This window comes from Grampus griseus (assembly GCF_964374135.1).
Source record: "Grampus griseus genome assembly, chromosome: X".
Lineage (NCBI taxonomy): Eukaryota > Metazoa > Chordata > Mammalia > Artiodactyla > Delphinidae > Grampus > Grampus griseus.
In genome coordinates, this window is record NC_138999.1 from 59,104,426 (window position 1) to 59,132,156 (window position 27,731).

Below are 27,731 nucleotides of genomic sequence, written 5' to 3' on the forward strand. Positions count from 1 at the left end.
GGTCCCCCTAGGGGTGGAAAGGGCAGAAGTGAGGGTGACCAGATTTCCCTGGCCCCCCAGCCCTGACCTGGGGCAAAAATGCAGAGAATGGGGAGGGCAATGGTTGAAGCACAAGGGCGAGTTGAGAGGATGCATCTGGGAGTAACCCGGGTCAGCCTGGCTCCTGCCAGAGCTCCCTCGGTCCAGCCTGGGGAATAGTAGGCAGCAGGCAGTGCCAGGGCTCAGGAGGGCAGTCAGTGGGTTTGGGTCGTTCTTCTGAAGCTGACTCTGTCCTTCAGAGCTTGGTTAGCTAAAGGGGGTCAAGGCCTACCAGGACTATCCAATGTAGGAAGATACCCAGACCCAAATTGTCTCCCAACTTATCACAACAGCTGTGTCCCTGTGAAGAGGGCATCTCTCCATACAGTAACTTCTCTCCCCTGGTCCCAGTGTGTCTGAACTACAGTGATCTCTGATACCTTCTCCCAGCCTGGGCCAGCCCAGAAACCCCATCACCACCCTTTGCCAAGAAACTTGGCACATCTCCTACCTGCTCCCCTTGAAGCTGAGCCCAGCTGACTCTGTCACCCTTCCCCTTGGCAGCCAGAGGGCATATCCAAGGGGGCGGTGTTGGGCGTGGGACCTGTACCTCCTCCCTGTCCTGGGAAATCGTTAGAGCTAGAAAGGCCCATCAAGATTATCTAGTCCCACCCACTCAGTGCACCATTGGGAAACTGGGGCCCAGTGAGATGACTATTTAACGGCTCCTAAACGACTGTAGGAGAGAGTACACAAGGAAACGTCCAAGTTGACAGATGAAGAGCCAGGCCACTGGAGATAACTAAAACTGCAGGAAGATCATAGAAATCTGTATGAGCAGAAACATGGAAAATGAATGTCAGCATGGATAACACATCAAAAGATTTTAGGAAATCTAAACTACTGATATAAATCTTAACTCCATGTGCATATAATTATAAGAAATCTGTATATAGCACTTACTACATGCAAGGCACTGTTCTAAGTGCTTTGTACTTATTAATGGCCCCACAGGCTCTCTGTGATGTGGGTATCATGATTGTCCCTACCTCACTGATTAGAAAACGAAGGCACAGAAAGTTGAAGTGTTTTGCTAATTAGTGGTAGAGTCAAGATTTCAAACCCAGGAAGGCCAGCCTTTGAACCAGGCTTTAGCAATCCATAATTGCTATGCTTAGTGGCCTCTCTAAGCCACTGGCCATAATCTAGGAAAGGATAAGCAAACATGTTCTGAGAGCCTATTACGTGCTTGGACCAGTTCTAGGCACTGGTAGTTCACTAACAGTAAACAAAACAGGCAAAACCTCCTACTCTAATGGAGCTTACATACCAGTGGGAGGGAAAAGATAATAAAATTAACAAGTAAAATATATAGATCATGATCATTGTTATGGAAAAAAGTAAAGGAGGGAAAGGGAATAGAGAGGGTTTCTGTTTTAAATATTAGGGTGACTTTTGAATAAGGACCAGATGGTTGTGAGGAAGAGGAAACATAGAGAAGAGGTCAGAGAGTTTGGCACAAACCAGATCATGAAGGTCCTTGGAAGCCATTGTGAGGACATCTTGGCTTTTACTTTCAGTGACTGGGAAGCCATTGAGAGTTTAGAAGAGACAAGTATCAGGATCTGATTCACATTTTGGAAAGATCCCTGGCTAGCTCTATGTTGAGAATAGACTACAGGGCTAGGGACACAGGAGGAAGATCAGATCAGAGGCCATTGCCAATAGAGATGATGGCGGCTTGGACCAGGCCGGTGAAGGTGGTGAGAAGTGGCAGATTCTGGCTAGCTTTTGAAAGTAGAGACAACAATATTTACTGATAAGGGGTATAAGAGAAAGAGAGGAGTCACGAATGACTCCAAGATTTCTGGCCTGAGCAACTGGAAGAATGGACTTACACCATTGACAAAGATGGGGAAGGCTGTGAGAGGAGTAGGTGTGGGGAAACATGAGGAGCTCATTTTTCCACCTGCCAATTTCAAGATGCCTATTATGCATGTAAGAGGAGGTGGTGGGGAGGTGATTCACTCCTCCTCAAGGATGCTAGCCCACATGCTTCCCTTACAGACTCCACCCCCTCCTACATACCATCCTTCATCTCTCTCTATCACCCCAGGAGACCCTGGTCTGAATACAGCCAAGACAGTACGGACACCAAGCCTAGATGTTTGAGAGCCTAGTGCTAGGGAACATGGAATTGTCAGGAGCTCTGGGCCTAAGGCTCCTGGGGCTAACTAAGTCTCCGTGATTATGGAAGTCTTAGGCACAGGAAGCAAGCTCTGGGCCTGGAGGACTCTGAGGGTAAGGTGGGTAGTGCTCTTGGGGAGGGGGAGCAGGCTGCAGTAGAATCCAGTCTGAAGGGAGCTGGGAAACAATGGGGACTCTGAAGTGATCTTCAGATCCTGAGAATGTTGCCCAGCTGGATCCCGGGAGTGAGGGGAGGAGGCAGGGCTGTAGGGGAGGCTCTAGAATCTGGAATCTAGATCTCTTGGAAGAAGCAGAAACCTAGATGGGGGAAACCTGGAGATCCTTGCCCAGTGAGGGTGTGGTGGATAGAAGGTAGGCGTGGAGAAAGCACTCATAGCCTGAATCCTGGACAGCTGATCACTGTGATTTTGCACAAAAGGCTCAGGTGTTTGGAGCCAGACAGACCTGAATTCAAACCCTTGTTCTTCCATGTATTAGTTGTGTCACCCTGGATACCTCTTCATGACTGAATTTCCTCATGAGTGAAATGGGGTCAATAATACCAACCTTTTAGGGTTTTCTGAATACTGAATTGGTTAATAGATGTGAAAACACTTTGTAAACCGTAAAATGCTGCTAATCTGTAAAGTACTTTGTATTATTTACTTTGCTCCCAGGGGTGAAACTGGCCTCTTCAGAGGAGGACAAGTGTGATCTGAAGCTTGGCATACACCCAAGGGGACATTCCAGTGTCCACTAAACTAGAGAAGCCCCAGGAGGAGCCAGCTTCCTGCTCCTATTGCTTCAAGCTGGTTTAGCTCTGCCAGGTTTCTGCCAGTCCCTGGACGCAGCTGCAGCTGCCAACGCTGCCACCACTGCCGCCCAGTGGCTACTTCAGGAAAAGCCCTCTCCCAACATTCCCCAACCAGAAGCTAGCTTCCGCTGACGTCACCTGGGCCAAAAGGAATGCATGCCTTCTGAAAGGCTGCAGACCAGACCCCTCTCTCCTGTGAAACTCTTCCTCACTTTCATTTCTGTGACTTTACTCTGATTCTCCTATTCCTCTGGATGTTCCTTCTGACCCCTTCCCTGGCTCCTTTTTGTCCTCCTTCCTCCAAATGTGACCCTTCCGCAACACTTACTTCCAGATCTCTTCTCTCCTCTCCTCCTTCTCCATTCCTCCACTGTTTCTTTCTCTCTCCTTCTCTCCCTCTCTCTCTCCATCTACTCTCATGATTTAACTTACAAGTTATGAATAATTATAATGACCAATGAGATTCCAGCATACAAATCTCCCTCCGATCAAAATTTCTCTTCAATTGCCTAGGTTTTCTTTATGAAGTGAAAAGACGAGGTCGCCTGCTGAAAGTAAGGTGCAATGTGGAGTGGAATAAGACAATCCTCACAGGCTTGATGGAAAGGAGCAGTAACCTGAAATCCTTGACAATCCAAATTTACTAATAAAATCATGGGAAAGTGACTGGTTCCATATAATTGTACCCAAGTTAGTGTTGTCCAGGTGTCTTTTCTATAGCGTTCCCTTTTAGTCTTTCTAAATGTCTGTTCTTTATCTCCAACAAGGCTGTTAACAACTTTAGACTAGAGACCAGTACCACTGTGTCCGGTACCTAGGACAGCAGGGAAAGTCTCTGTTTCTACCATTTGATTTGTCTGCCTCCTCTCCATCCTCCCACACTGAGCCAGTACCGTTGTGCAGATCCCACTTAACTCTGCTGGTATGCTGTCAGCTGCAATAACAGAAAATGCCAACTCAGTTGACTTTAAAATAAGGAAATGTATTGTCTAGCATCTAAGTCCAGGAGCAGGGAGTTTTCGAGTTGATTAATTCAACAGTTCAACGATGTCATTCAAAAAATCCTGATTCTTTCCATCTTTCTGATCAGCACCCCTCAGCCTGCTGCTCAGCAACTCTCATGGTCACAAGGTGGCTGTTGCATTTTAGGCATTGCATCCAAACATGGAAATACCACTGACAAAAGGAGAGGAAGGCCTCTCTTCCTGTGTGTTTATTTTTATCACTCAGGAAACCTTTCCCAGAATCTCCCTAGCATGCTTCCCCCCATGTCTCAGTGGCCTGAGTTTCATCATGCCTATAACTAAACCAACCACTGGCAAAAAGGATGAAATGACCATGACTGGCTGAGAGGAGCAGAGAGCCAGGTGGAGGAGGGTGGGGTACATAAAAAAGTGGGGATTCTGCCCACAAGAAGGAAGGGAGAGATGCCTATTGAGTTGATAAACAATCCTGTCTGCTAGGATCCCTTATGGAATAACCAGCCCTTCCTCACTCAGCTATCCGGTCATCACTTCCAAACTGGAAGGACTGTCTGGGAATATCACTGGGGTGTGCAGAGTGAGGGTGGGTAAGGACCTGAAGATACCTCTCCCATCAATCTATCACAGGGGCCAGACACTTCACCTTTAGAGAGGCACTCCTTTGCCTTCTTACTCTTGCCTCCTCATAAAATGCAAATACTCTTGATCAAAATAAAACTATGGTGTCTCTCTTTGGGAGACTACTAACTGGAAAGGGACACAAGGGAATTTTGTGGGGAGCTAGAAATGTTCTATATCTTGATCTGGGTGGTGGTTACATGTATGTATACATAGGTGTAGTAGTTTCTTATTGCTGCTGTAAAAAATGACCACAGACTTGGTGCCTTAAAACGCCATTTATTCTCTTACAGCTCTGGAGGTCAGAAGTCCAAGATCAGGTTCACTGGGCCAAAATCAAGGTATGAGCAGGGCTATGCCTGAACTGTGACAGCCACTCGGCAACCATGAGGGACTATAGGGAAGAATCTGTGTCCTTGCCTTTTCCAGTTTCTAGAGCTGCATTCCTCCATCTTCAAAGCCCAGACATAGCATCTGGCTGCAGTCCTCATATTGCCTTCTGTCTCTGCAGTTAAATCTCCCTCTATATCCCTCTGCTTCCCTCTTATAAACAGACTAGTGATTACATTTAGGGCCCGCCCGGATGATCCAAAATAGTCTTCCCCTCTCAAGATCCTAAATTTAATCACATCTGCAAAGTCCTGTTTTGCCATATAAGGTAACATTTATTGGTTCCAGGGATTAGGACCTGATATCCTTGGGGATGCATTATTCAGCCTTCCACAGTAGGTAAAAATTCATCAAGCTGTGCAATTAAAATTTGTGCATTTTACTTTTGCTAAATTATACCTCCGGCAAGAAATGCACATACTCCAGGAAAAGAGAGAATGGTTTAAGTTCAATCATAATAATGAATTAAAGGCCTATGAGATCTACCTCCTGTTGAGAGTACCATGGGCCTGAGTTGAAAGAGGGGCTAAGCTTCAAGTGTGGGTCTGAAGACAAAAATGGGTTGAAGGCTAGTCCAAAAGTACATTCATTCTGACTTTTCACCTTCTCCATAGACACCAACCTTCTCTGCAGAGTCTGGGCTTCTAGCTGTAGCTGAAAATCCCTGAGAAGGAGAGAGTTACAATGACTAAAAGCCAAGGCCCTGGGGTGCATACTAACAAGGAATGGCAAAGGCTAACTCGGTTATTTGGGCAAAGAGATTATAGGACAGCTAGCTCTCCAGTGCCCACAGTGGGGGGTGGGAGATAGGGAAGGCCCAGCCCCCTGAGCCACGGACATAGTCACCCTCTGAGGAATGGACACGCTGTCGTGGAGGGTTGAGGGCTGCATCTATGGATAGATACTAAAGCGCAGCCGGCACTATGGTGAGGTGAGGTGGTGTAGGGTCCTGTATCCCCAGAGCTTGGATATCCTGTCTCTACATCCCCCATGTTCATGAAGCCTGGGCCTGGGCCCTATGAGAAGGACATCCAAGAAAGGAAGATTACTTTTGTTGCTACCACTGTGGGGAGTCCTGGCAGCTGCAGGACAGAAATATCTCTAATTCCATGAGTGGTCATATGAGGCGAGGGAAGCTGCTTAGAGCCTATAGCGTGGACTTAGTTTTAGGGATTGGAGAGAGTCAAGGGCTGGGGGGCAGGAAAGGTTTACTTCAGGTGGGGGTGATATAGATGTCAATTGCTTTTTCCATCCACAGGCAACATCCTGCCCAGAGAACCTGCCCCTGGGCCAAGAATCCTTTGTTACCTTCCTCTCCAACAAGAAAAGAAGTTCAAGGCTCACAGACATGTGCACACAGCTCAACACACTCAGCCTCCCCTGCCCTACCCGACCCGCATGTACGGGAGATTGACTCCTGCTGTGCACATAAGCTGGGATAATCGGGTCTCTAAACATCACTTCAAGAGTCCCAAGTCCTAAGGAGTGGGGGGCTGGGGAAGGGGTGCTCTTTCCCATACCTTTGGCTTTTGTGTGGCCTGTAATAGTTGATCAAGAGATATAGAAAGACTGGAATGTGACACAAGGCTCTCCTTTCAGAATCACAAAGGCCTATGCTTTGAGCCCTCCTATTTCTATCTCTCACATTGCTTTTCTTTTAATGTCCCAGAGTCCCCTTTGATCCCGGTCCTCAGGTTCAAGGCCTCACAAGGCCAAAACCTTGTAGTTCCCTTTCTCAAGCTCCCCTGACTTTAACACCATCAGATTCAACCCCTGACTCCGGCCCTGTCCCAGCAGCAAGAGCCTGCTAATCTTTTAGCCACTAATCTTTTAGCCACTAATCTGCTTTCCAAACTCTTGGCACCTGAGCTATTTATAAAGCAGTATTTCATGCCCCCCCAGAACCCTATTCTTCTCCCCTGACCCCCACCAATCTAAAAACTCAGAGGACCTTGGGTATAAGAGGTTGGGGAGGCGAGCATAGTGACCAGAGCTGGAGACGGATGTGAGCTTCATCTTCCTCCCCAGGTAAGAGTCCAAAGTCTTCTATTTCCAGCCCATGCTAGGCCCCATATCCCCTGCCCTTAGCACCCCCATCAGTATATCAAGAAGCACTTGAAGGGCACCTTTCCTGACACAGCTGACAGGCACTCAGGCTGAGAGACCCTGGGGGAGACCTCTGGAAGCTCCCCTAAGTTCACCCCTCAAGCCAGATCTAATACACATCAAAGAAAAGCATTAGAGAGACGTCTTCCTCTCTCTAAGTATCCCTACTCCAAGGCTTAGCACCTGGGGACATGGATGGAGATAAGGGTGGGAAAATCTGGGGAGGGTGATGAGAGCGATGAATAGGTTCAAGGAAGGCTTTCAACCCCCATACAGGTTTCTGCCACCAACAACCACGAGCATTAGGGTACCAACCTTTTCTCTCCCGCAAATTTCTCCTTTCTTAGCTGAGTGTTAAGGCCACCGTGAAGTGAACTCAGGATCAGAATCCATTGCAGGAGCAAAGCCAGAGTCTGGGTTTTGTTCATTCATTCATTCATTCATTCGTGTATCTAACAAACATGTCTTGGTGCCTACCGTGTGCCAGGTGATGTTCAGACTCATCCAGTCCAATTCTCCTCATACTTTCCTGGATGGAGGCCTTTCTCCAGACAAATTTCTTCTCTCAAAAGGCTCTCAAGAGTGTCCCAGCTATTTCAAAAAGCCTCTCTCTTTCTGGAGAAAAGACAGTATGGTTAGTCAACAATTCATAAAAACTAGGGAAGGTTTTTTCCAATGTCCAGGATAGTTGAGATTATGGCTGAATAAGCAACCTTGGCACGAGGGAGAATAGGAAGTGTGGATGGTGGTGAGGTGTCTATCTAAGAAGAAAAGGTTTCATCCCACTAGGTGTGTCTGGATGGTATACCAGAGCCAGGTAAGGAGAATAGGGACCAAATGATTGAGCCTTCCCCCTTCTTTCCCTTTTGCCAGAAAAGGCTCAACAACAACGCCATGGCCAACATATCCAGGTAAGTAAGAACTCCTAATTCTCTGAATCTGTGACTTGTCACTTACCCAAACCCAAGTACTTGCCTTTGGGGTGAAGGGGTTTGCAACCTCTCCCCAACTTGTGTCTTGGACTCTATCCCAACTGCCTCCACCTTTGTGTCATTTCGCTCTCCCTGGCCCTCTTCTTTTTTTCTTTTCCAGCTCCTCCCCAATCCCACCAGTAAGATTTATTTATTATTTATTTATTTTTGGCTGCGTTGGGTCTTAGTTGCGGCACGTGGAATCTTGGTTGCGGCGCGCGGACTTCTCTCTAGTTGTGGCGTGTGGGTTTTCTCTTCTCCAGTTGTGGAGTGCAAGCTCCAGGGCACATGGGCTCTGTAGTTGTGGCGCACGGGGTCCAGAGTGTATGGGCTCTGTAGCTTGTGGCACTCGGGCTCTCTTGTTGAGGCCCGAGAGCTCAGTAGTTGTGGCACACAGGCTTAGTTGCCCCAAGGCATGTGGGATCTTAGTTCCCTCACCAGGGATCGAACCTGCGTCCCCTGCATTGTAAGGTGGATTCTTTACCACTGGACCTCCAGAGAAGTCCCTGGGCCTCTTCTTCTAATCCTAGAAATATTTCCTTTTCTCCCCCACTTCCCTTTCTCTTCTTCTCCCCTTCCCTTCTCTTCCAATCCCCCTCCCTATCCTCTGATTTTCTCCTCATAGGGTATTTAAGAAGACCTGCTCCAATGGCAAGGTGAGAGAACCTGGCCCAGCTGGGCAAATAAGAGGGCAAAAGGGATAGGTGGGTACGTCCTTCAAGGTCTCAGGGGTTTGGGTTGGGGGCTTCAGGGGAATCTTTTCAAAGATGATTATGAGAATAACATGGGAGGTTGTTCCACAACAGCTCTCCATCTACCTGGGGAAACGGGACTTTGTGGACCATGTGGACATGGTGGAACCCATTGGTCAGTGAGTCCAAAAAGGGAAAGAGCCCGGGGAGAAGGGAATGGGGGTGAGGGAGTAAAAGAAAGCCAAGAAAGGACCATGCAGAAGAGGAGGCCAATTAAAGAGAAAAATGGGAGGAACCATTCAGGGGTCAACTTCTGTTTCATAGTCTGAGGACCTTTCCTGACCAGAGGGCCATCTCTCCCCCTCTCCACAGATGGTGTAGTCCTGGTTGACCCTGATTACTTAAAAGGTCGAAAGAGTAAGTAAAAATCCTTGTTGGTCTGTGTATGTGCCAGGAACCCCAACCTAAAATGTTACACATGCCAGGCAAGTAACCTGAATGAGTGGAGTGGACGTGTGGACCAGAAGGGTATAAGAAAATATAAAAGTAGTGGGAACTGTGAATGTCTTGTCTGGTGGAGGCTAACCACTGAGAATTTCAGCCCAGTGTGGCCAGATTTTCCAATTGTTAAAGAGGAACTGGAAATGAAGCTCAGAATACAACCTTGAGAGGCCCAAAGTCTGAAAAGATTCTAGTGCCCCTTCCCCAAATGATATTCAAAATAGATATATTTCTAAACATAAATGAAATTTTGTTTTTCAAGATCACACAAAATTTACATGTGTGCTGAAATTAAGTCTTTTTCTAAAATTTCTGATTTTCTCCATTACTGTTGGTGGTGCCTCTGCTTAGGCTGCCCATGGAAAGATCCAGTACACCAGAAATCCATATTTTAATGCAAATTTCCTGATTTTCAAATGTTGGCAACTAATTAAAAGATTTTTAAAGGCCTGGATAAATCAAAAAACTTTATTTTTCCATAGGCTGGATGTGACCTTCAGCCTGCCACTTTGCATTTGCTTTTTCCTTTAATTGCATATGTCTTTTCATATCTCCTTTGTGTACGGAAACCCATTTTTTCCATTAAAAAAATCCCAAACAAAGAAACAAACAAAACAATAACTACAGCAAGTAACAGCAAGCGACATTGCTCTGGCCACAGGATTATATATCCAGATTACACTGAAATATTGTTTTGCCACTTTTTTTTCCTTTTAATTCTTACGCTGTGATCCAATTAGACTGAAAATTGGGTTTGATTTGAAAAAGGCTCAGAATAAATTGATGAATACTAGTTCATATGTAACCTTTAGATACCGTGGAATAAACCAGACTTAGTCGCTCAGATTAAACAGTGCAGATAAGCAGTCCACCCAGTTTTAAATAGCAGAGGAACTTTGGGGTATGGCCAGTAAATTAACCAAATTATTTAAGACTCTCAATTACTCTGTAGTTCTAAAACCTAAATCATTTTTTCACAGTCCTACAAAGTCTTCAGAATAACCTACAGAAAGAAATCTTTAGTTGAATAAATGCATGTCAATCCAGGAATAAGATGTGTTTTTTCCTTTAATTCTAATCTTCTTCATGTCCCTTAGTAGTTTTATATTATTATTCATTTAAGTTGTATATATTTAAGTTTATTCCTTAGCTACTGTATATGTTTTGTTACTTTTATGAAGATAATCTTATTTGCATCATATTTTCAAATATGCTTTTTTTTCCTTTTGAGGTGCATTTGTTGATGTGAAATATGCTTACGCTACACCCTGAATGAAAAAGGCTGGTTGTAGGGCAATATATGTGGTTGTGCGAATGAAGTGCGGTTTAACAAAAATTGATGTGGGATCTCTCTGTATTATTTCTTACAACTGCATGTGATGATCTCAAAATAAAATGTTTCATTTAAAAAAGGCAATGAGAGAGAAGTCAATAGCTAAGGTGGCCTTATGTTTAATTATAGAAACAAAGTTGGGAAGCAAATGCAACAGAAATTAACAGCAGTTATCTCTGGAATATGATGTATGATGGCAGGGCTTTGATTCTCTTTGTGTTTTCTGATTGCCACACAATTAATATGTATTGTTTATATAATAAACACAAATATAAATTAATAACTTTAGAATAGATGTTGAATTAAAAAAAAATAAAAACAAGCTATTTCCTAACACGCTAAAAAAAGGATGATTCTAAACTGCCAGAGAGCCAATAAGGTCTTGGGGGTGGGGTGATGCCCTCCCCACATGCCACAGCAGGATGTGACAGAACAATTCATCTGATTAACACCTTTACCTCAGGGGCTATTAGATACCCTTCTGCCTGGTCTCACCTGATCTTTTTCTGTCTTATTTCTCATCTCTTTCATTTCCTCCCTTCCATTGCTTCCTTCCAGCCACCTCTTTTCCTCTTTTTCTCATCTTCTCTGTTTTTTCCTTTCCTTTGACCCCTCTTTCCTTTTCCTTTTCTTTCTCTCTCCCTTTCCCACTTTTATTGGCATAATTGGGAACCAAGGTGAATTTAATTTGTTGTATCTTTTGAAAATTGTTAAGTTTGTCTTCATTGTAGAAATATTAGAAAGTACAGATGAAGGAGAAAAAGACTGTAATCCTCTCACCCAGAGATAATCACTAATATTTCACTTCATATTTTCTGAGCAAAAATATCTATATTTTTATTAAAAATACTATATTATAAATAACATTTTCTAATCTTTTTACCTATGCAATATGTAAAAATCTATAAAGTTTTAAGTTGCCTAGTAGTATATTGTATGGGTGTACCATAATATATTTAGCCAACTTCAATCGTTGGACATTTTTTGCTATGATAAACAACCCCATAAAGTACATGCTTGTATGTATTTCTTTTCATACTTGTCCAATTATTTCTTTAGACTAAATGCCTAGAAAAGGAATGAATGACCAAAGGGCAGTCACACATTTTTAAAGGTTTCTATTGCCAAATTGCCCTTTAAAATGGTTGTACCAATTAACTCTCCCTCCTGCAGGGTATGAAGTTGCCCATTGCCCCAGTCATTATAAACACTACCATTATCATTACTTTCAGTCTTTGTTGTATCTTTTGAATATAGATTCATTTTCTTTGCTTGCTCGTAATTTTAAAAGCAGATAATCTGGCTGTTTGTTGTTTTGATCTCTTAAAAACACAAAAATGACTTGCTTTCTACTAGTGTGTGGCTCTTGGTAGTTTTCTTTTCTTTGGGTCAGGGCTCCTGATTAAAAGTAAGATTCCCCACCCCTGTTCTAAATCTTTCCTTCCCTCAGTCTCTGTCACTGTCTTTGGACAGCTATCTTTCTGTACCCCATCCCACACCACTAGTGCACTCAAGTGACTTTCTATTTGCCCCAATCTGAGGTACTAGCTGCAATGTATAAGTTCATTTATAACTGTTCCACTTTTCTAATATTCCCATGATCGTCACCATCATCATCCACATCTAATTTAAATTTCCAAAGGGATTTCTCATACATCAACTCCTTACAACCATCCTATGAGTTAAGTTGGGCACATACGAGACTGGGCTTTGGAGTCAGGCCTGAGTTGAAATCCTGGGTTGTCACTTAGCTGCTCTGAGCTCATTTTCTCTACCTGTAAAGTGGAGGTAATAATACTTCAGGGGATTATTGTGAGGTCCAAATAACATATGTAGAGCTCTCAGTGCAGTCCTATTATTGACAGGTGAAATAATTGAGGCTCAGACAACTCGAGGGACTTATGCAAGTCATATTCAAGCCCAAGTATTCTGACCCTAGAGAATTATGTAATGAATACCCTGTACTCACCACCTAGCTTTAAAAAGAATCACAGAATCAAACTGAAGTCTCCTGTGTATCCTTCCCTAATCCCATACTCCTTCCTCCCTCCCTCCTTTTCTTCCTGCCTCCACCACAGATAATTACTATCCTGAATTTGATGTTTATTACTCCCATGATGTTTCTATACTTCTACTCTATATTTATATATCAGTGAGTGACTTTGGTACTGTTCTACATGCTTTTCAACTTTACGTACATGGTATCAGATTGTGCATATCATCGTGCAGCTAGCATTTTTTACTCAATAGTTTTTGAGACTTAACCATGTTAATACATGGAGTTTAGTTCATTTATTTTAACCTCAGTTTAGTATTCCATGATATGAATATACCACAACTGTTTACCCATTCTCCCATTGATAGGTATTTAAATCATTTCCAATCTTATGCTATGACAAACGTTGACGCAATGAACATTCTCATAGGTATCTCCTTATAGACATGAGCAAGACTTCCTCTAAATTCGTCTTAGATCATAAGATATGAGAAGATTCAGCTTTACTGGATAGTGCCCAACAGTTTTCCAAAGTGGTTGTACTGATTTGTTAGCAATTTTTTTTCTGCATTCCCTTGACCAACTACAAATCTCTAGGTCCTTGAATTTTCTATTGTATCAGTCTTAACATCTTACTGGTTTCCTCATTAATTGAATTGTCCTCTGTAAAAAAATAAATAAATAAACCTAGGGACTCTGAGAGAAAAAAAAAGTGGTTGTACTAATGTATATTCCCACCACAGTGTGTAATGAACCCCATTGCTCCACATCTGGAGCACTGCTCAACACATAGTGCTGTCAGACTTTAAAGTTTTTGACAATATGATGGCTGTGAAGTGTTATCACATTGTGGGTTTTTAAAAATTATTTATTTATTTATTTGGCTGTGCTGGGTCTTAGTTGCGGCATGCAGGATCTTCGTTGTGGCATGCGGGATTTTTTTTTAGTTGCGGCATGCAGGATCTTTTAGTTGCGGCATGTGAACTCTGTTTTTTTTTGTTTTTTTTTTCCCGGTATGCGGGCCTCTCACTGTTGTGGCCTCTCCCGTTGTGGAGCACAGGCTCCGGACGTGCAGGCTCAGCGGCCATGGCTCACGGGCCCAGCCGCTCTGCGGCGTGTGGGATCTTCCCGGACCGGGGCATGAACCCGTGTCCCCTGTATCGGCAGGCGGATTCTCAACCACTGCGCCACCAGGGAAGCCCCATGTGAACTCTTAGTTGTGGCATGTGGGATCTAGTTCCCTGACCAGGAATCGAACCCAGGTCCCCTGCATTGGGAGCACAGAGCCTTAACCACGGGACCACCAGGGAAGTCCTCTCACTGTGGTTTTAATTTGTACTTATCTGATTATCATTAGACTGGACATGTTTTCATACCTTATTGGCCATTCTGTTTTGCTCTTCTGTGCAGAGTCTATTCATAAACTTTGCACACTTTTATATTGGGCTGTTTTCATTTTTATTACTGATTTGTGGGAGTTCTTTATGTATTATGAACACTAAACTTTTGTTTGTTATATGTGTTGCAAGTATTTCCTCTCAGGCTTTTGCTTGTTTCATTATTTATAAAGACACTTAATGTAAAGAACTTTTAAATTTTACTATAGTCAAATGTATTGATCCTTTTCTTTATGGCCATACTGTTTTGATCATATTACATTGTCTCTCCATGTCTTCCTCTGAGCTATTTAAGATCTCCTTTCCCCCTCAGGTCTGACAGGTCACTCTCTTCCTCCTTTGCCTGCAGTGTTTGTCATGTTGACGTGTGCCTTTCGCTATGGCCATGATGACTTGGATGTGATTGGTCTGACGTTCCGCAAAGATCTGTATGTACAGGTCCAGCAAGTGGTCCCAGCTGAGCACAGCAGCCCCCAGGGGCCCCTCACAGTCCTGCAGGAGCGACTGCTGCACAAGCTGGGAGACAATGCCTACCCTTTTACCCTGCAGGTACTGACCCCAAGTCCCGGGTAAGGCTTCCAGGGAAGATTAAGAAAGGAAGCTAAAGAAGGAGAACAGAGGAAAGGGGTCCCTGTTTCTTCTGTTTGCTGACCTCCTTCTGATCTTTTAGATGGTTGTCAACCTGCCCTGTTCGGTGACACTGCAGCCAGGTCCTGATGATACAGGGAAGGTGAGGTCTGGGTTCTGAAAAAGAGGGACAGGGGGATAAATGGACAAGACTAGAGAAAGGGACAGTTAAGGGACGGGATCAGACATTTCCTTATAAACCCATGAGGAAGGGAGGGGTAGTGTCAGAAATGAGTTCTTCTTGCTCCTGCCCCTTTGCAGGCCTGTGGTGTTGACTTTGAAGTGAAGAGTTTCTGTGCTGAAAACCTGGAGGAGAAAGTCTCCAAGAGGTATTTCTTTGGTCCTCTCCAAAATCCCTGCCTCCGGCCTGTGCCAGAAAACAGATCTTGCTCTCAGGACAGAAACAGCCCTACTTCTAACCTCTGTAGCACTGTCACCACCAACTCAGATGCCCAGTTCTGATTTCCCTCTGACTCCTCTTCTTTGCTCTAGGGCAAGGGTCAGCAAACTTTCCTGTAAAAGGCCAAAAAAGAAATATTCAGGCTTTGTGAGCAATGTAGTTTTTGTTGTAACTACTCAGCTGTGCCACTGTAGCATGAGAACAGCCATAGGCAGTACGTAAATGAACGAGCGTGGCTTTATTTATGGACACTGAAATTTGAATTTTACATAATTTCCACATGTCATGAAATATTATTGTGGATTTCTTTTCAACCATTAAAAAATGTAATAACCATTCTTAGTTTGCAGGCCATACAGAAACAGGAAGCAGGCCAGATTTGGCCACTGAGCCATAGTTTGCTGACCTGTGGTCTAGATACCTACCTTGAGGGTCCAGAGGAGTTCTCTGACAGAGGCCTCCCACCACCTCCCCTCCCCAAGCAAGGACTGGGCTATGGGGTTAGCATGAGAAAGGTCTGTGGGTCCTAAGGAGACATTCTGGCTGTCCCCTTGGCCTCTACTTAGAGACTCTGTGCGGCTGGTGATTCGGAAAATCCAGTTTGCACCCCTGGAGCCAGGCCCTGGTCCCTGGGCCCAGACTGTTCGCCGCTTTCTTCTGTCAGCTCAGCCCCTACAACTCCAGGCCTGGATGGACAGGGAGGTTTGTCACCCCCATTTAATGCCCCCTACCTTGCAACCCCTCTGACACCCTTTCTTCATTGATCTCCTACTTGGGAAGACAAGGGTGGAAGCCAGGGTGACAAAAGCACTGAGGAAACAAATTCTAGGCCTTGATCTGGGTGTTCTCCCTCCAGTCTTATAATGGGCCTCTCCTCCTGCTTCAGGTTCACTACCACGGCAAATCCATCACTGTCAACGTTTCCATCAACAACTGCACCAACAAGGTCATCAAAAAGATTAAGATTTCAGGTGAGCTTCTTTTCCTATCCCCCGCACCTGGTCCCAAATCCAGAGGTCTTTTTCCAGAACTCTGCCCCACTTACCCAGTCTGCATTCTTCTAGGCTTTCCCTCCATTGCAGGCTTATCAGAACACGTATCTCTGTTTGTCCATATGCACATCTTAGTATATCATGAGTAATGTGCCCGTGTACAAGGGCAGCAAGTTGGGGTCTCGAGGATGACTGACTAATTGTAGTCATGTGTTTTTCCCGGCTCTTCAGTTGACCAGATCACAGATGTCATCCTGTATTCACTAGACAAGTACACCAAGACTGTGTTCGTTCAGGAGTTCATGTGAGCTGGCGCTGGGGCCTGGGTCAGAGAGCCAAGGGATAGGGTGGTGGGACGAGGGCCGGGGTCTGGAGGCAGAGGAGGGTGTTGGGGAAAGAAGGAAGTGGAGAAGAGCCCAGGACTGAGGAACATCAAGGTGAGGGTTGATGTGGAAAGAGGGAGGGATTCTCAAGAGAGCTGGAGGGGGGATACCACAAGAGGATCATCAAGTCCTGAGAGAGGGCAGAGGCATAAGTATTTCCCACCAGAGTGAATTGTTCCCACTCTCCACAGTCAGACATGCCAGCTCTCTTGGATACTCCAGTAGTTTCATGGAATCATGCAAAAAACTCTTGGGAATGAGAATCACTTAGTTGGCAAGCCTAGCTTAAGTTCATCTCTTCTTTTCCTTTGAAAGGGAGACTATAGCTGCTAACTCCACCTTCTCCAAGAGCTTTGCAGTAACCCCACTCCTGGCTGCCAACTGTCAGAAACAGGGCCTGGCACTGGATGGCAAATTCAAGCATGGTGATACCAATCTGGCCTCTAGCACGATGTAAGCTCAAATGTAACTCCCAACCTTCATTTTCTACCCCCAACCCATTCTGTGTGCTATATGTACAGTTATGAGGTTTCACCTCCAATGAAGCCTACCTGTTTTTAAAAATGTCCCTAGGTCAGTGTTCAGAGCTGCCTCCAGGCAAGAGGGCTGACAGTAAGCTAAATAATACCCATGGGACCAATGGCAGGCTTAGGTCATAGGCAACAAGAAAGGAAAAAGTGGAAAGGAAAAATTCCTTATGTTGTATAATATTTCACAGCTCATAAAGGTCTTACGTATGGTACTGTTATCTTCATAAGAATCCCATTAAAGTAGGCTGGATATGTATTCTTATTCTACTTTACACTTAACGACCCTGAGGCTCAGAGAGATGAAGGAACTTGTCCAAGCTTGCGTAGCTAATAAGTGGCAGAGATGGAAAAGATTCTATCACATGTCATCTGGCTCTAACACTGCGATCTCTACAGCAGCTACTCTCTAGTGAAGATAGAAGTTCAATGCAAGACAGATGAGAAATGGAGAGAAAAGAGGACAAAAAGAAGAAAAATATGATAGGAATTGATATAATTCTACCAAATCATTCATTTGGTCCTATGCCTAACACTTGGAGGCCCTAGTGTAAGATGTATCTCCCACCAAAAGCCATCTGCCACCATCTAACAAGCATCAATTCCCACTGCCTTTCCCTATGCCTTATCAATCATGTTGCTATGGACTATTATTGCTTGAAAGAGCCTGAGAAATCATACAAACAGCATTATTTTACAGATAGAGGATCAGCATCCCAGGGCAATGAAGAGACTTTCCCAAGATCATATAGTTTTCTGTGCCTTATTTTTCAATCAGTGGGTTTTCATTGAACACCTGTTACATGCTTATTCCTATGCTAAGCAATGTGGGAGGATACAAAGACGTTTAAGACAGTCTCTGCCTTCAGCCAATTTACAGCCTAAACGGAGAACAAAGAGGAATTTAAATGCAATCTAACAGTTAAATGTTAGTACGTGTGGTTCAGACTACAAATCCAATAGAAGTTAATAGAAGCCAGCACAGCTGGAGAGGGTTTCCTAAAGGAGACAGAAGGAGCTAGAGCTTGAAGAAGGTGTTGGATCTGGATAGCAACAGAGGAAGAAAAGAGTGTTCCGGGTTGGGAACATAGCCTGTGCAAAGGCTAGAAGGTAGGAATCTGCATGGCACGTTCTGATGATGGAGAGAGCATGGGTCCACTTAGGTTGTATCCCAGGTGTTAGGGAGTTAGGGCAGGAAGGTTAGATTGTTAAGGGTCATGAAAGCCAAGCAGTGTAGTAGTCATATTCAGAGAGGTAGGCTCCTGAGCAGAGGGTGACCTGGTAAAACTGGATCTGAGGAACAGAAGTGTGGTCCCAATGAGTAGGAGATCAGAGCCTGGGAGCCCTGTCAGATGACAAAAGGTGCACTGAATGAATTAACCCCCAGCCCCTCCCCTCCAAACACACAACAATGAATACTACCACCTCCAGTCTTCGACCAGGAATGGACAAGGAACTGCTGGGGATCCTGGTGTCCTACAAAGTCAGAGTCAACCTGATGGTGTCCTCTGGAGGGTGAGTAAGAGTGCAGGGTCTGTCTGGGCAGGGGGTGGGGAGCCACTTCTGTTTTCCTCCCAGTTGGACTGACCCACTCAAGCTATTCCCCACCCCTTCTCCTGGACCAGTTTCCCAAACCTGTGAGCTCCACGAACAAGCCACCTTCCCTTCCAGAAACCCATTCTGTGGTTGAGTTGCCCTTACAATCCTTCATTCCCCTGCAAAATTAGGTTGCTACTAACCATTTCCAGCTGCTAATTTTAGGGTGTCATTCTACCCTCAGCATCCTAGGTGACCTGACAGCCAGGTAAGACACTGTGGGGAGGGGGAACTGGGGCAAGAAGGGGAGGATGCGATCAGGAGACCAAAAGAATGACACAGGAGAATCTAAGGGCATCCCAGGACTGAAAAATTGAGGGACAGGTTCAGGGAGTGGCCTTGGAGGGAAATCTGTAACTCTACCTTGGGATCCTTGCAGTGATGTTGGCGTGGAGCTGCCCTTGATCCTGATGCATCCAAAGCCATCGAACGGTGAGTGACCAGGTGGGACTCACAGGAACAGTGGTCCCAAGGGTTGGGGACCAAGCAGTTCTGATCTCATGAATCGAGGACTGGCAGTTTGGGTAGAGATTGAATAGCAATAGGTAGGTTGGGTGTCTAGGTTTTCAGGGGAAGTTGTGTGTGTGTGTGTGTGTGTGTGTGTATTGTGTATATGGGAGGGAGAGGGTTAAAAAGGGAGAGGAATGAGTAACAGGACATTTCTTCAGGGAACTTATCAGCTTCAATCCATATTTCCTTCCCTCTCCATGCTTGCTACAGAGGCTGCTAGGTAAGAAAATGTGAGGCCTGGAAACCTCGCCCCCCTTTCCCCACTGCCACTCTCCATTTTATGACGATGGAAATGGAAAAAAGCTTCCCTGGAGTGTTGCTTTCAATAGGTGTGCAGTGGAAACATATGGTTTAGCTTCGTGTCATAGTTCAGTGCTTTTCATACGCCCCCCTCTTTCCCTTTTTGCGTCCCCCGCCCTCCACCTCCTGCTCTTCTCCCAATCGTCCTTCCCCCTCATCCCTTCCAGTTTTCTTTTTCCTTCCCCCAGCGCCTCCTCACCCTAACTTCTCCCGTCTTTCATTCTCCCATCCCTTCCCTCCTTCCCACCCTCCATTCTTATTTTCCCTCTGGCCCTCATGGGGGCTTTTGTGTTGGCAGACTGGGGAGGACACAAAGGAAACAAGCCAGTGTGATCCAAGTGGGGCGGGGGCAGCTGAGAGGCGGTGAGGATCGGAGTTGGGAAACAGGGAAGGGATCACTTCTCTGGGATCAGGAAACGGGAGTGGATGTGGAAGACGCTCACACAGCTGTTCCTAACCCTCCATTTCCCTCTGCTGCTTCTGCAAGCTCTGAGGACATAGTCATCGAGGAGTTCGCTCAGCAGCAGCCCGGCAGAGAGGAGAGCCAGGAGGCTTTGGCGGCTGAGGGGGATGAGGGCACCTGAGTGCCTGGCTCGGGTGCCTCTGTGTGGAAGCCCCACTGTAACACTCTAATAAATCAGCTTGTCCAGATGCGCCCGCTGATCGCTTTGGTATCTCCTCCTCCCGCAGGAGGGTAATGGAACTACCTAGAATAAGCCACCTCCCCACCCGCCACCCCACATCAGTGATTAGATCTCCTGCAGCACGTGCTTTTCCTCTAAACAACCCTGACTTCCCTCTGGCAAGGCCACCTACCCCTGAGTCCTTCAACTTTCCTTCTGAGCCCTGGTCACCTCTGCCCCCACACCCAACTATCCCACTCCTACCTCGGAGCTGCGGGCAGCGCCTGAGGGGACACAGCCCTGAGACCAGCCCTGAGGGCGACGCTGATGGTTGGACAGAGTGCCATGTGGCCCCAGGAAGCAAGTACCACCCACCTGCCAAGCATACAGCACACCACAAGGCCCACAGCCGAGGCACCCAAGCACCAGTCTCTGCGCAAATCCAAACACTGCAATCCTTGGGGGTCAGAGCAGCGGGGGTCTGGGTTGGGCTTTGGGAACAGGAAGGTGTGATGGTATGGAATGGAACGGGGGGTTCTCTGGGGAATCAACTTCCTCCTCGCCTAGGGTGACACTTGACCTACTTATCATCACCCACTTTATGTACAACAGCTTTGAAGGCGCCTGCTTGGTGAGCCCACCGCCAAGGCATCACACAGTACATTTTTGCCCCCTTCTTTGGTCAACTTACCCAGGGATTCTTCTCCTCAAAGTTATCTATTGTAAGCGTTGAAAAGCTGAGCCAGGACACTTTTCAAGAGCTATTCTCCACTTCCGGGTCTAACACTGCCTGGTATTGGGGGTAGAGGAGGGGTTTGCAGGAGACCTTTGGAATTGACTTTCTAAGATCATGTACTTGGAGGACTGAATAGTGAGTGTTCACTCTCATGCCACTAATCCGGTACCTCAATCACTTAGGCCTATTCATCACAGTAGGGTAGCACCACCCCACATTACCTGTGGATAAAGGAGAAATAAAATGTGAAACCTCCCCAAACTACCAAATCCTGTGCTGTTTCTTATTCTGTCTGCCCTCATCTAATCTCCAGCTGTAACAAAGTCCAAGTAGCCTTGAATTCTTAAATCTGCTGCTCTGTAGGGTCTTCCTTAATCAAAATAGTGTATTGAGATCGGACCTGTCCTAGGATGGTAGGCACTTGGTTTGTGGCCATAGCAGCCACTTTTCAGGAACCCAATTTCCTTGACTCTTTTTATGCCTTTATTAAGTTCTAGCCTTTAAAAAGCTAGTTTCTTTTCTATCTTTCTCCACCTTCTTTCTAAACATTTGTTTTATGCAGGTTCAGCTGCAGCTATGGAATGCAGCTGGCCAGGAGAACTTTTGCAGCCTAATTCTAGCAACATTCATGATTCAACTATTGCTGTGGTTGTCTATGACATCACAAGTGGGAGTTATGTCATGTTTTACTTGAAAAGGGGATTGAGGGAAGCAATAGAGAGGTTGGTAAGACTAGCAGAGAGGATTAAAAAATACAAGCATTAGAGCATAAGAAAAAAAAAAGACTAGGAGAAAGACAGGTATGTTATTTTCTCCAAATCTCTACTAAATGTTTCAACTCTCTGCAACACATTGTCCTGTAGACATCAACTTTTTCAAGGAAACAGATAAGTGGGTAGAAGATGTACTGGCAGAGTATATCATCATCATCTTGGTGGGTAACAAGATTGATCTGAACAACAAAAGGAAAGGTATAACTGCAACTGCTTCTGGCATACCTAGAGCTCAATCCCAATGGGGAGGGTCTACTGTGCTCTATTTACTTGGGAGGAGTTACCTGTGTCAGGGATCAGAAAGGTCATGGGTTCAGGGCTTCGAGGGCTCCTGGTCCTAGGGATGCATCTTTACGCCTCAGAAGGATCTATCCCTATCCACTAACTCTGGGTCAGAAGGGGGTCTTACCACTATCTGGTCCCTTGTATCATTTCTCATTTGTCCAGACAAGTCTCTACCGAGGAGGCAGAAGAAAAATCCAGAGACCTCAATGTGATGTTTATTGAGAACAGTGCCAAATTCACCACTGCTTATTCTTTTGGATAACCTTGGCTTGTCCTATCGTGGGGGTGGGGGTAAGGTTCATCTCCCCATCATGCAGTGCAAAGGCCTGGAATCATATCTCTAAACCTGACCTTTTCTCTTTCTTTTGCACACACACACACACACACACACACACACACACACACACAGGGCTATTCCATAGCATGGCTTCTGCCCTCACTTCCAGAGGTAATTCCTCTCCACTGAAGGAAGACGAGAGTATCCTTTCTCCCAGCTTTGCTGGGGTAGGGAGGGTACAAGCAGAGAAGGCAAACTTCCTTTGCTGAGTTGATGGCCAGGCCAATTTTTCTGCCTGACTGATACTGAAGGGAAAATGGGACTAACTTCAGCCCAAAGCAGCTCCCTGGTTTGCCTTTAGGTGAAAGGGATCATAAGATAAAAATTCCTTTTCTGTATGTCCTAGAAGATGCCCCTGGGAGTTGAGATTTGACCCTAGCCACTTTATTACCTTCCTTCCTTACCACACACTTCAGTGCTGAAATCCAACTGGAACCCTCCAATGAGTCAGGCATCAAAAACCATTGTTCCTGTTGATAGCTTAGGTTATCTCTCTGCCTAACATGATCAACTTACTGCATTTGGGCTTCCCAGTACCAGTCCTTCTCCCCCAACCTCATGTTTATGGTTTAAATACTTGGCCACTTACTAAGCTCTTGTTCAATTCCTAGGCTTAGGAGTAAAACGGAACCCCTGAAAATGCTATCACTTTCTCTTGACCACTTCTCACAGTTACAGGGTGGAAAGTTCTGACAGAGTCCAGGAATTCCACCTGGCCGTCTCTGACTGCTAAAACACATCTATAGGGGATGCAGTTCTACAGCAGCTGGGATACCTCAAAGATTGATACAGTTCCTTCTCCATTGTTTTCTTATCTCACCCTCAATAAATGACTGGTCCTTTCACCTCAGCCTCTTATTGTTTGCACCTTGTCCATGCTCTGCCTACACCTCCACAATGCAGTTGCATCATGCTGGTGCCCCAACACAGAACCATTCTAAATACCTCAAAAAACCAATTTAGGGCAGGATTTTTGCCTCTTAGGCCCATGGCACCTGGCTGGGACTTTTTACCCTGTTTACCACACTTCTTCGATGAGTTGTTTTAAAACCTTTTAACCACAGACAGTTGGGAGAGTCTTGGACCTCAACATTCAGTAGACTCAGCCAATATGCCTTTGTGCAAGTATCTCAGCCTCTAGCTTCTTACTCAGATGGCCACTGGGGGGCAGCAGAGCAAACAGGAGCATAAATTCTATATGGGGGGATTTCCCAGGAAACACAGAGACAGCTAGATGGATTGTACCTCCAGCTCTGCTCACTAGGATGTTGCCACCTGACAATAGCAGCGAGCCTCTAGAAGAGGTACCATAGTAGAGCTGGGGTGGGATTTATAGGAAGAACCAGAACTTCCTCAAAGAGATATGTTACTACTATTTAGAACTGTTTCCCATATTTGAAGACTTATTCCCCTTATTTTAAAATCCATTAAAAACAAAAAAGAAGCATGGAAACCCTGGGTGATTACTGCTTCGCAGAGTTAGTAAATTGGTTGGTTTGTGCAAAATTTGGAGAGAAGAGAGTAGAGTGGCAAAGTGGGTTAACTGTGGCAACATGAGTAGAAGTGGCACTGAAAGTGCAGAGGGGCAGCCTCCTAATTGTATTGTGATTTTTTAAATCGAGGTATAGTTGATGTACATAATTGTATTGTGACTTTGAATAAAAAGATCTTTAAGTACAAAATAATAAAAAAAGAAAAATAAAAATTCAGACATCCAGCCTCCACCTCAGATCAATAGAATCACTCAATGGGGGCAAGGGCCTCAAAGTATATATTGAAGCTCCCCAGGATTCTTTCAAGGCAAATTCGGGACTTTCATTATGGGGTACAACTTCGCCCCATACCTCATTAGACAACTTTCTATTCTGAACGGGTATTGTGAACATGCCAATGGAAATGGCATAAGGCGTGGCCTGGAATCTCTAACAATGGATTGCTAAGAACATAGCAGAAGGTTATTTGGGGGCTGGGGTGAAGACAAGGGGGAAATCAGCAGTCAGTACTACTCAACGAACCAGGTGAAAATTGGGAAGCAATTTCTTACTGCTGTCCCTGAAAAGAAATGCATCCAAGCCTCTCCCTTAGTTTATGTTCCCGATGAAAGAATCTGGGAAAAGAGAAGACAGAACTATATTAATACTGCCCCCTGCAGAGAAATGGCCACAGCTCATGGGGGAAGGGGCACTGTTTCCTCCAGTACCCCCTCACCCTATACCATTCCTCAGTTATACTGTAGATAAGCTTCCTGGGTCTCCCTAATGTTCTGAGAGAGATAATTGTGAAGTACATATAGTGTTGCTCTGCTGCTTCTAGTGGCTCTTCTCTTTGGAAGAGCTTCTATTTTTATCTCGAAGGCATTTAACACCCAATCAGTATCATCCAAATCAGTATCAAGCAACATTTCCTCAGCATTGTGTTTTACTTTTTTGGAGAGAGAAGACAGAAGGAGGGAGTGGGGGAAAATGGGGTTCCACTGGAGTCTCCAAAGTGTATGACTGGTAGCATAAGGATGGGATGAGATGGCCAGGCAGATTAGGTGGGAGGCCCCCAAGATTTGTAGACGTTAATGAAAATGACATGACATATGTGGAATTGCCTCGCACATGGTATTCAATAAATGTCAGTTGCCTTCTCTAGCAGGGTTCTCCACAGGCTAAGCGATACCTAGACATCATCATCCTTCTAGGTGAAGCCCACCTAGAAAACTAGGGAACTCAAAGTGCAGTACAGGTGGGATAATGCAGTTGGCCAGCTGGCTCAGGACAGGGCCTCGCTGTCTCCCCATCCTCCCTACTCCACTCTGCCAGGGTGGGGCTGAGGGTAGAGTTTCCCAAGTGGCTTCCCTGAGGCCTAGCTAGCTCGTCCTAGAAGATTCCATGTGGAGGGCTGTGGGTTGCAACTCTCTAGTGCACAGTCCTCTCTTTCTGGCGGTGATAATCTGGGGGAAAGAAGGAGGAAAAGAGCAGGTTATTTTCCAGCCTGAGCTCCCAACTCCCCATCTCCAACTTGTGGGGCCTCCAGTAATTGGTATTTAAAGAGTTCCTACCGAAGGCCCCGCCAGGTAAGCAAAAAAGAGAGCGGCACTTACTATAGGGAAAGAAGCGGACACGCATGCTGATTTCTCGAGCTGTCTTCAGGATCTCAACAGCCTGGAAGGAACACAGCAGCTTGTACAAATGAAGAGATACAACCCAGGACAGAATCATAACAGAAGGAATGTAGTTTGCCATTCCAACCTTCTAGGTCACTAAGAGCTGCTTCCCTCTTACCAAGGAGAAATTCTTTCTTATCAAGTTACACATCAGGCTAATCTTATCCACTGTGTCCTACCTGGGATGGCTTCTTGCCTCACCACAGCCCAGGGTGCTGTGCTCACCTTGCTGTGCTCAATATCTTGGAAATCCACATCATTCACAGCTAGGACTTGGTCCCCTTCCTGAAGTCCTGCTCGATGTGCATCAGAGTCCGGAATCACCTGTTGGTAAGAAGAGAATATACATGATCAAGGTGGGATAATTTCAAAGAATGTAAGTGAATTAAGTGCTATTCAAATGTAAGGTACTATCGGTTGTGTGTGTGTGTGAGAGACAATGCAAGGAAACGGTGGCTTGCCAGGTGGGAAGTTTTAAGTGGGCAAGGGTAACCCCACTATGCCCCTTCTATGAGTCTACTAAATCATCCCTCTCTCCAAGCCTTGGGACATCAGGGTTCTGCAACCTGATAACTTAACAAAGGGAAGTAGCTATCCATATTGCCTACCAGGCACACGCACCTTGGAGATGAAGATGCCTAGCTGGGAGGCCTTTCCTCCTCGGATGTTAAATCCCAACTGTAAGACAAGAGCACAGAATGGGGGCTCAATACAGACCACAAACACAAGAACATCTAGTGGCATCACTGTATGATAGCTTGCCTTGTGTCCCTTAGAGAGAAGTCAGAAGTTGTGGAAGTGGCATCTCAGCTTTTCTGCCCATAAGAGTAAGTTTCTTTACCTCCTTACCTGCTTCCCAATCCGTCCCCCCAACCGTGGCCAACTTCAGGGCCTGGTACGGACAAATCTCGCCTGGAATAAGAGGCAACTGTTCCATAAGCTCACCTGAGCTCCAGGGGGCTTCTTCAGTGTGATGATACGGGGCAGAAACTGGGTCAACTCATTGTTGTAGTCTGGGTGGTATACCCTCTGCAAGACACAGCAACCCCAGAAATATTACTACCAGTCTTACTACCTTCATCTAGGACACAACTGCATCACCCTGAAGCCAGGAGAAGGTGAAGTCATGGACTTAGTTTAAGTAGAACAGATAACACTGTCCGAATAGGTAGACGGATAGCAGTGGGGAAATGCTAGCCACCCAGTAGCTCCCCACTTCTTTACCTCGACAAAATGGAAATCAGGGCTCTGAATTTCCAGAATTCTCTGGTGTAAGTGGACTCTGGCAGGAGGATTCCATAAGAAGTTCCCAATGGGCCCAGTTGCTCAGAATCTAACTTCTGGCTAAGATTCACTCTCCATTGAGCTTTCTAACCCTGCCATCCTACCTTTCATATATCATCCCTTGCCTATGGGGAAAAAAAAATCCCTTGTACAGATGGTTCCCACCTCATGAGGAGGAATCCATGCTGGGGGATTCTCATAGGCAGGCAGGAAAACCACCGGGTAGTCATCATAAGGAATCCGGCTGTCCATCTCCAGCAAGGCCCTGAAATGGAAGGGTGAATCAAAGCTGACGAAAATGGTTCAAAAGGGATAGCAGCCCAGCGAGTTTCAGAAAACAACCCCAACCCATTCCAAGGCTGTCAGTCTCTAGGCCCGACCCACTTCTAGGAAGGTGATAAACATTTTGGGAGAGAAGGAAGAAAACTATCAACTTGGCTGAATATCTGGACTCCAAGCAACCTGTTAGGTACACTATAGAAATAATCTCTTTTCTCACAACAATCCTGCAAAATAGATGTACCGTCTTCATTCTAGAGAAGAGGAAATCAGGAACGCGTCTAAAAAGATCTGACTTCTTTGGAAATTCAAGGGAGTGCTGACTCCAACTACCCACAGGGACTCGGGGCAAGGTACCACCCCACATTCCCTAATTGGATCAGTAATGGTGGGGGTCCCCAGATCGGCCCTTCCTTTACCACCAGACACCTTCCAGATACCCGTCCCGCATCGTGCCTGAGTCCTGCGCCCACGGCGCTGTAAAAATCTTCGTACAACCTCTCCCGCTGGCAGGCCTAAGGCGCCCCGTACTCCTCTCACCATCAATTCAGCCTGGGACCCGGAAGCGGATGCTCATCTGAGGAAAAGGGGCGGGGTCAGGGTGCGGCGCGCAGGCCCTCCTTCTCCCCAACGCGTCTTCCTGCGCGCGCCGCGTGCGTGCTCCACGCACAGTCTGTCTGCGCTCCAATTGGCTGGCGCCTCCGAGAGAGGTTTGAAACTTGGCGGTTAAAGCTGCGGTTGGGACAGGACGGCGGGAGACTGGGGAAGGGACGTGTAGTTTGGTGAGTTAAGGGGGCACACCTTAGCTCAGGATCTGCCTTTCCTGGTACCCTGGGGCTTTGGTTCTTTGTTGTCGTCTCCGCTGGGCTTCTCCTTTTCATTTCAGACGCCACTTCGCTCTCTTTAGAGGGTCGGCTGACTG

At 45.8% G+C, this 27,731-nt stretch overlaps 2 protein-coding genes across 3 annotated transcripts; one reads left to right on the top strand and one right to left on the bottom strand.

Moving 5' to 3' along the window:
• Nucleotides 1-1,751: 1,751 nt before the first annotated feature.
• ARR3 (arrestin 3) lies at nucleotides 1,752-19,925 on the top strand (the record flags this gene model as incomplete). The annotated part of the gene is made up of 17 exons (XM_082682067.1): nucleotides 1,752-1,781; nucleotides 7,990-8,027; nucleotides 8,713-8,743; nucleotides 8,894-8,954; nucleotides 9,152-9,196; nucleotides 14,356-14,555; nucleotides 14,677-14,736; nucleotides 14,895-14,962; nucleotides 15,600-15,735; nucleotides 15,920-16,004; nucleotides 16,257-16,329; nucleotides 16,724-16,861; nucleotides 18,367-18,450; nucleotides 18,716-18,739; nucleotides 18,911-18,963; nucleotides 19,252-19,261; nucleotides 19,640-19,925. The coding sequence occupies 17 exons, from the start codon at nucleotides 1,752-1,754 to the stop codon at nucleotides 19,923-19,925; spliced, it is 1,422 nt and encodes a 473-aa protein (XP_082538193.1).
• A 4,491-nt stretch (nucleotides 19,926-24,416) lies between these two features.
• On the bottom strand, nucleotides 24,417-27,366 carry PDZD11 (PDZ domain containing 11). Of its 2 annotated transcripts, none has more exons than XM_082681682.1 (7): nucleotides 27,229-27,276; nucleotides 26,696-26,795; nucleotides 26,192-26,275; nucleotides 25,868-25,924; nucleotides 25,472-25,570; nucleotides 25,184-25,244; nucleotides 24,417-25,033 (listed from the first exon to the last, which is right to left on the bottom strand). In XM_082681682.1, the coding sequence occupies exons 1-7, from the start codon at nucleotides 27,258-27,260 to the stop codon at nucleotides 24,999-25,001; spliced, it is 468 nt and encodes a 155-aa protein (XP_082537808.1). In that variant the 5' UTR covers nucleotides 27,261-27,276; the 3' UTR covers nucleotides 24,417-24,998. The 2 variants fall into 2 exon arrangements, with proteins under 2 accessions (XP_082537808.1, XP_082537809.1); XM_082681683.1 differs by having other exon boundaries at nucleotides 24,419-25,033; nucleotides 27,266-27,366.
• Nucleotides 27,367-27,731: the final 365 nt, after the last annotated feature.

What these genes read in the sequence shown, in the direction of transcription:
- PDZD11 (XM_082681682.1), bottom strand. Translation starts at nt 27,260, where the DNA reads ATGCGGGACGGGTATCTGGAAGGTGTCTGGTG. An exon ending in TATCTGGAAGGTGTCTGGTG is followed by an intron (nt 26,796 to 27,228) that starts GTAAAGGAAGGG and finishes CTTCCATTTCAG; the next exon opens with GGCCTTGCTGGAGATGGACA. An exon ending in AGAAGCCCCCTGGAGCTCAG is followed by an intron (nt 25,925 to 26,191) that starts GTGAGCTTATGG and finishes CTTGTCTTACAG; the next exon opens with TTGGGATTTAACATCCGAGG.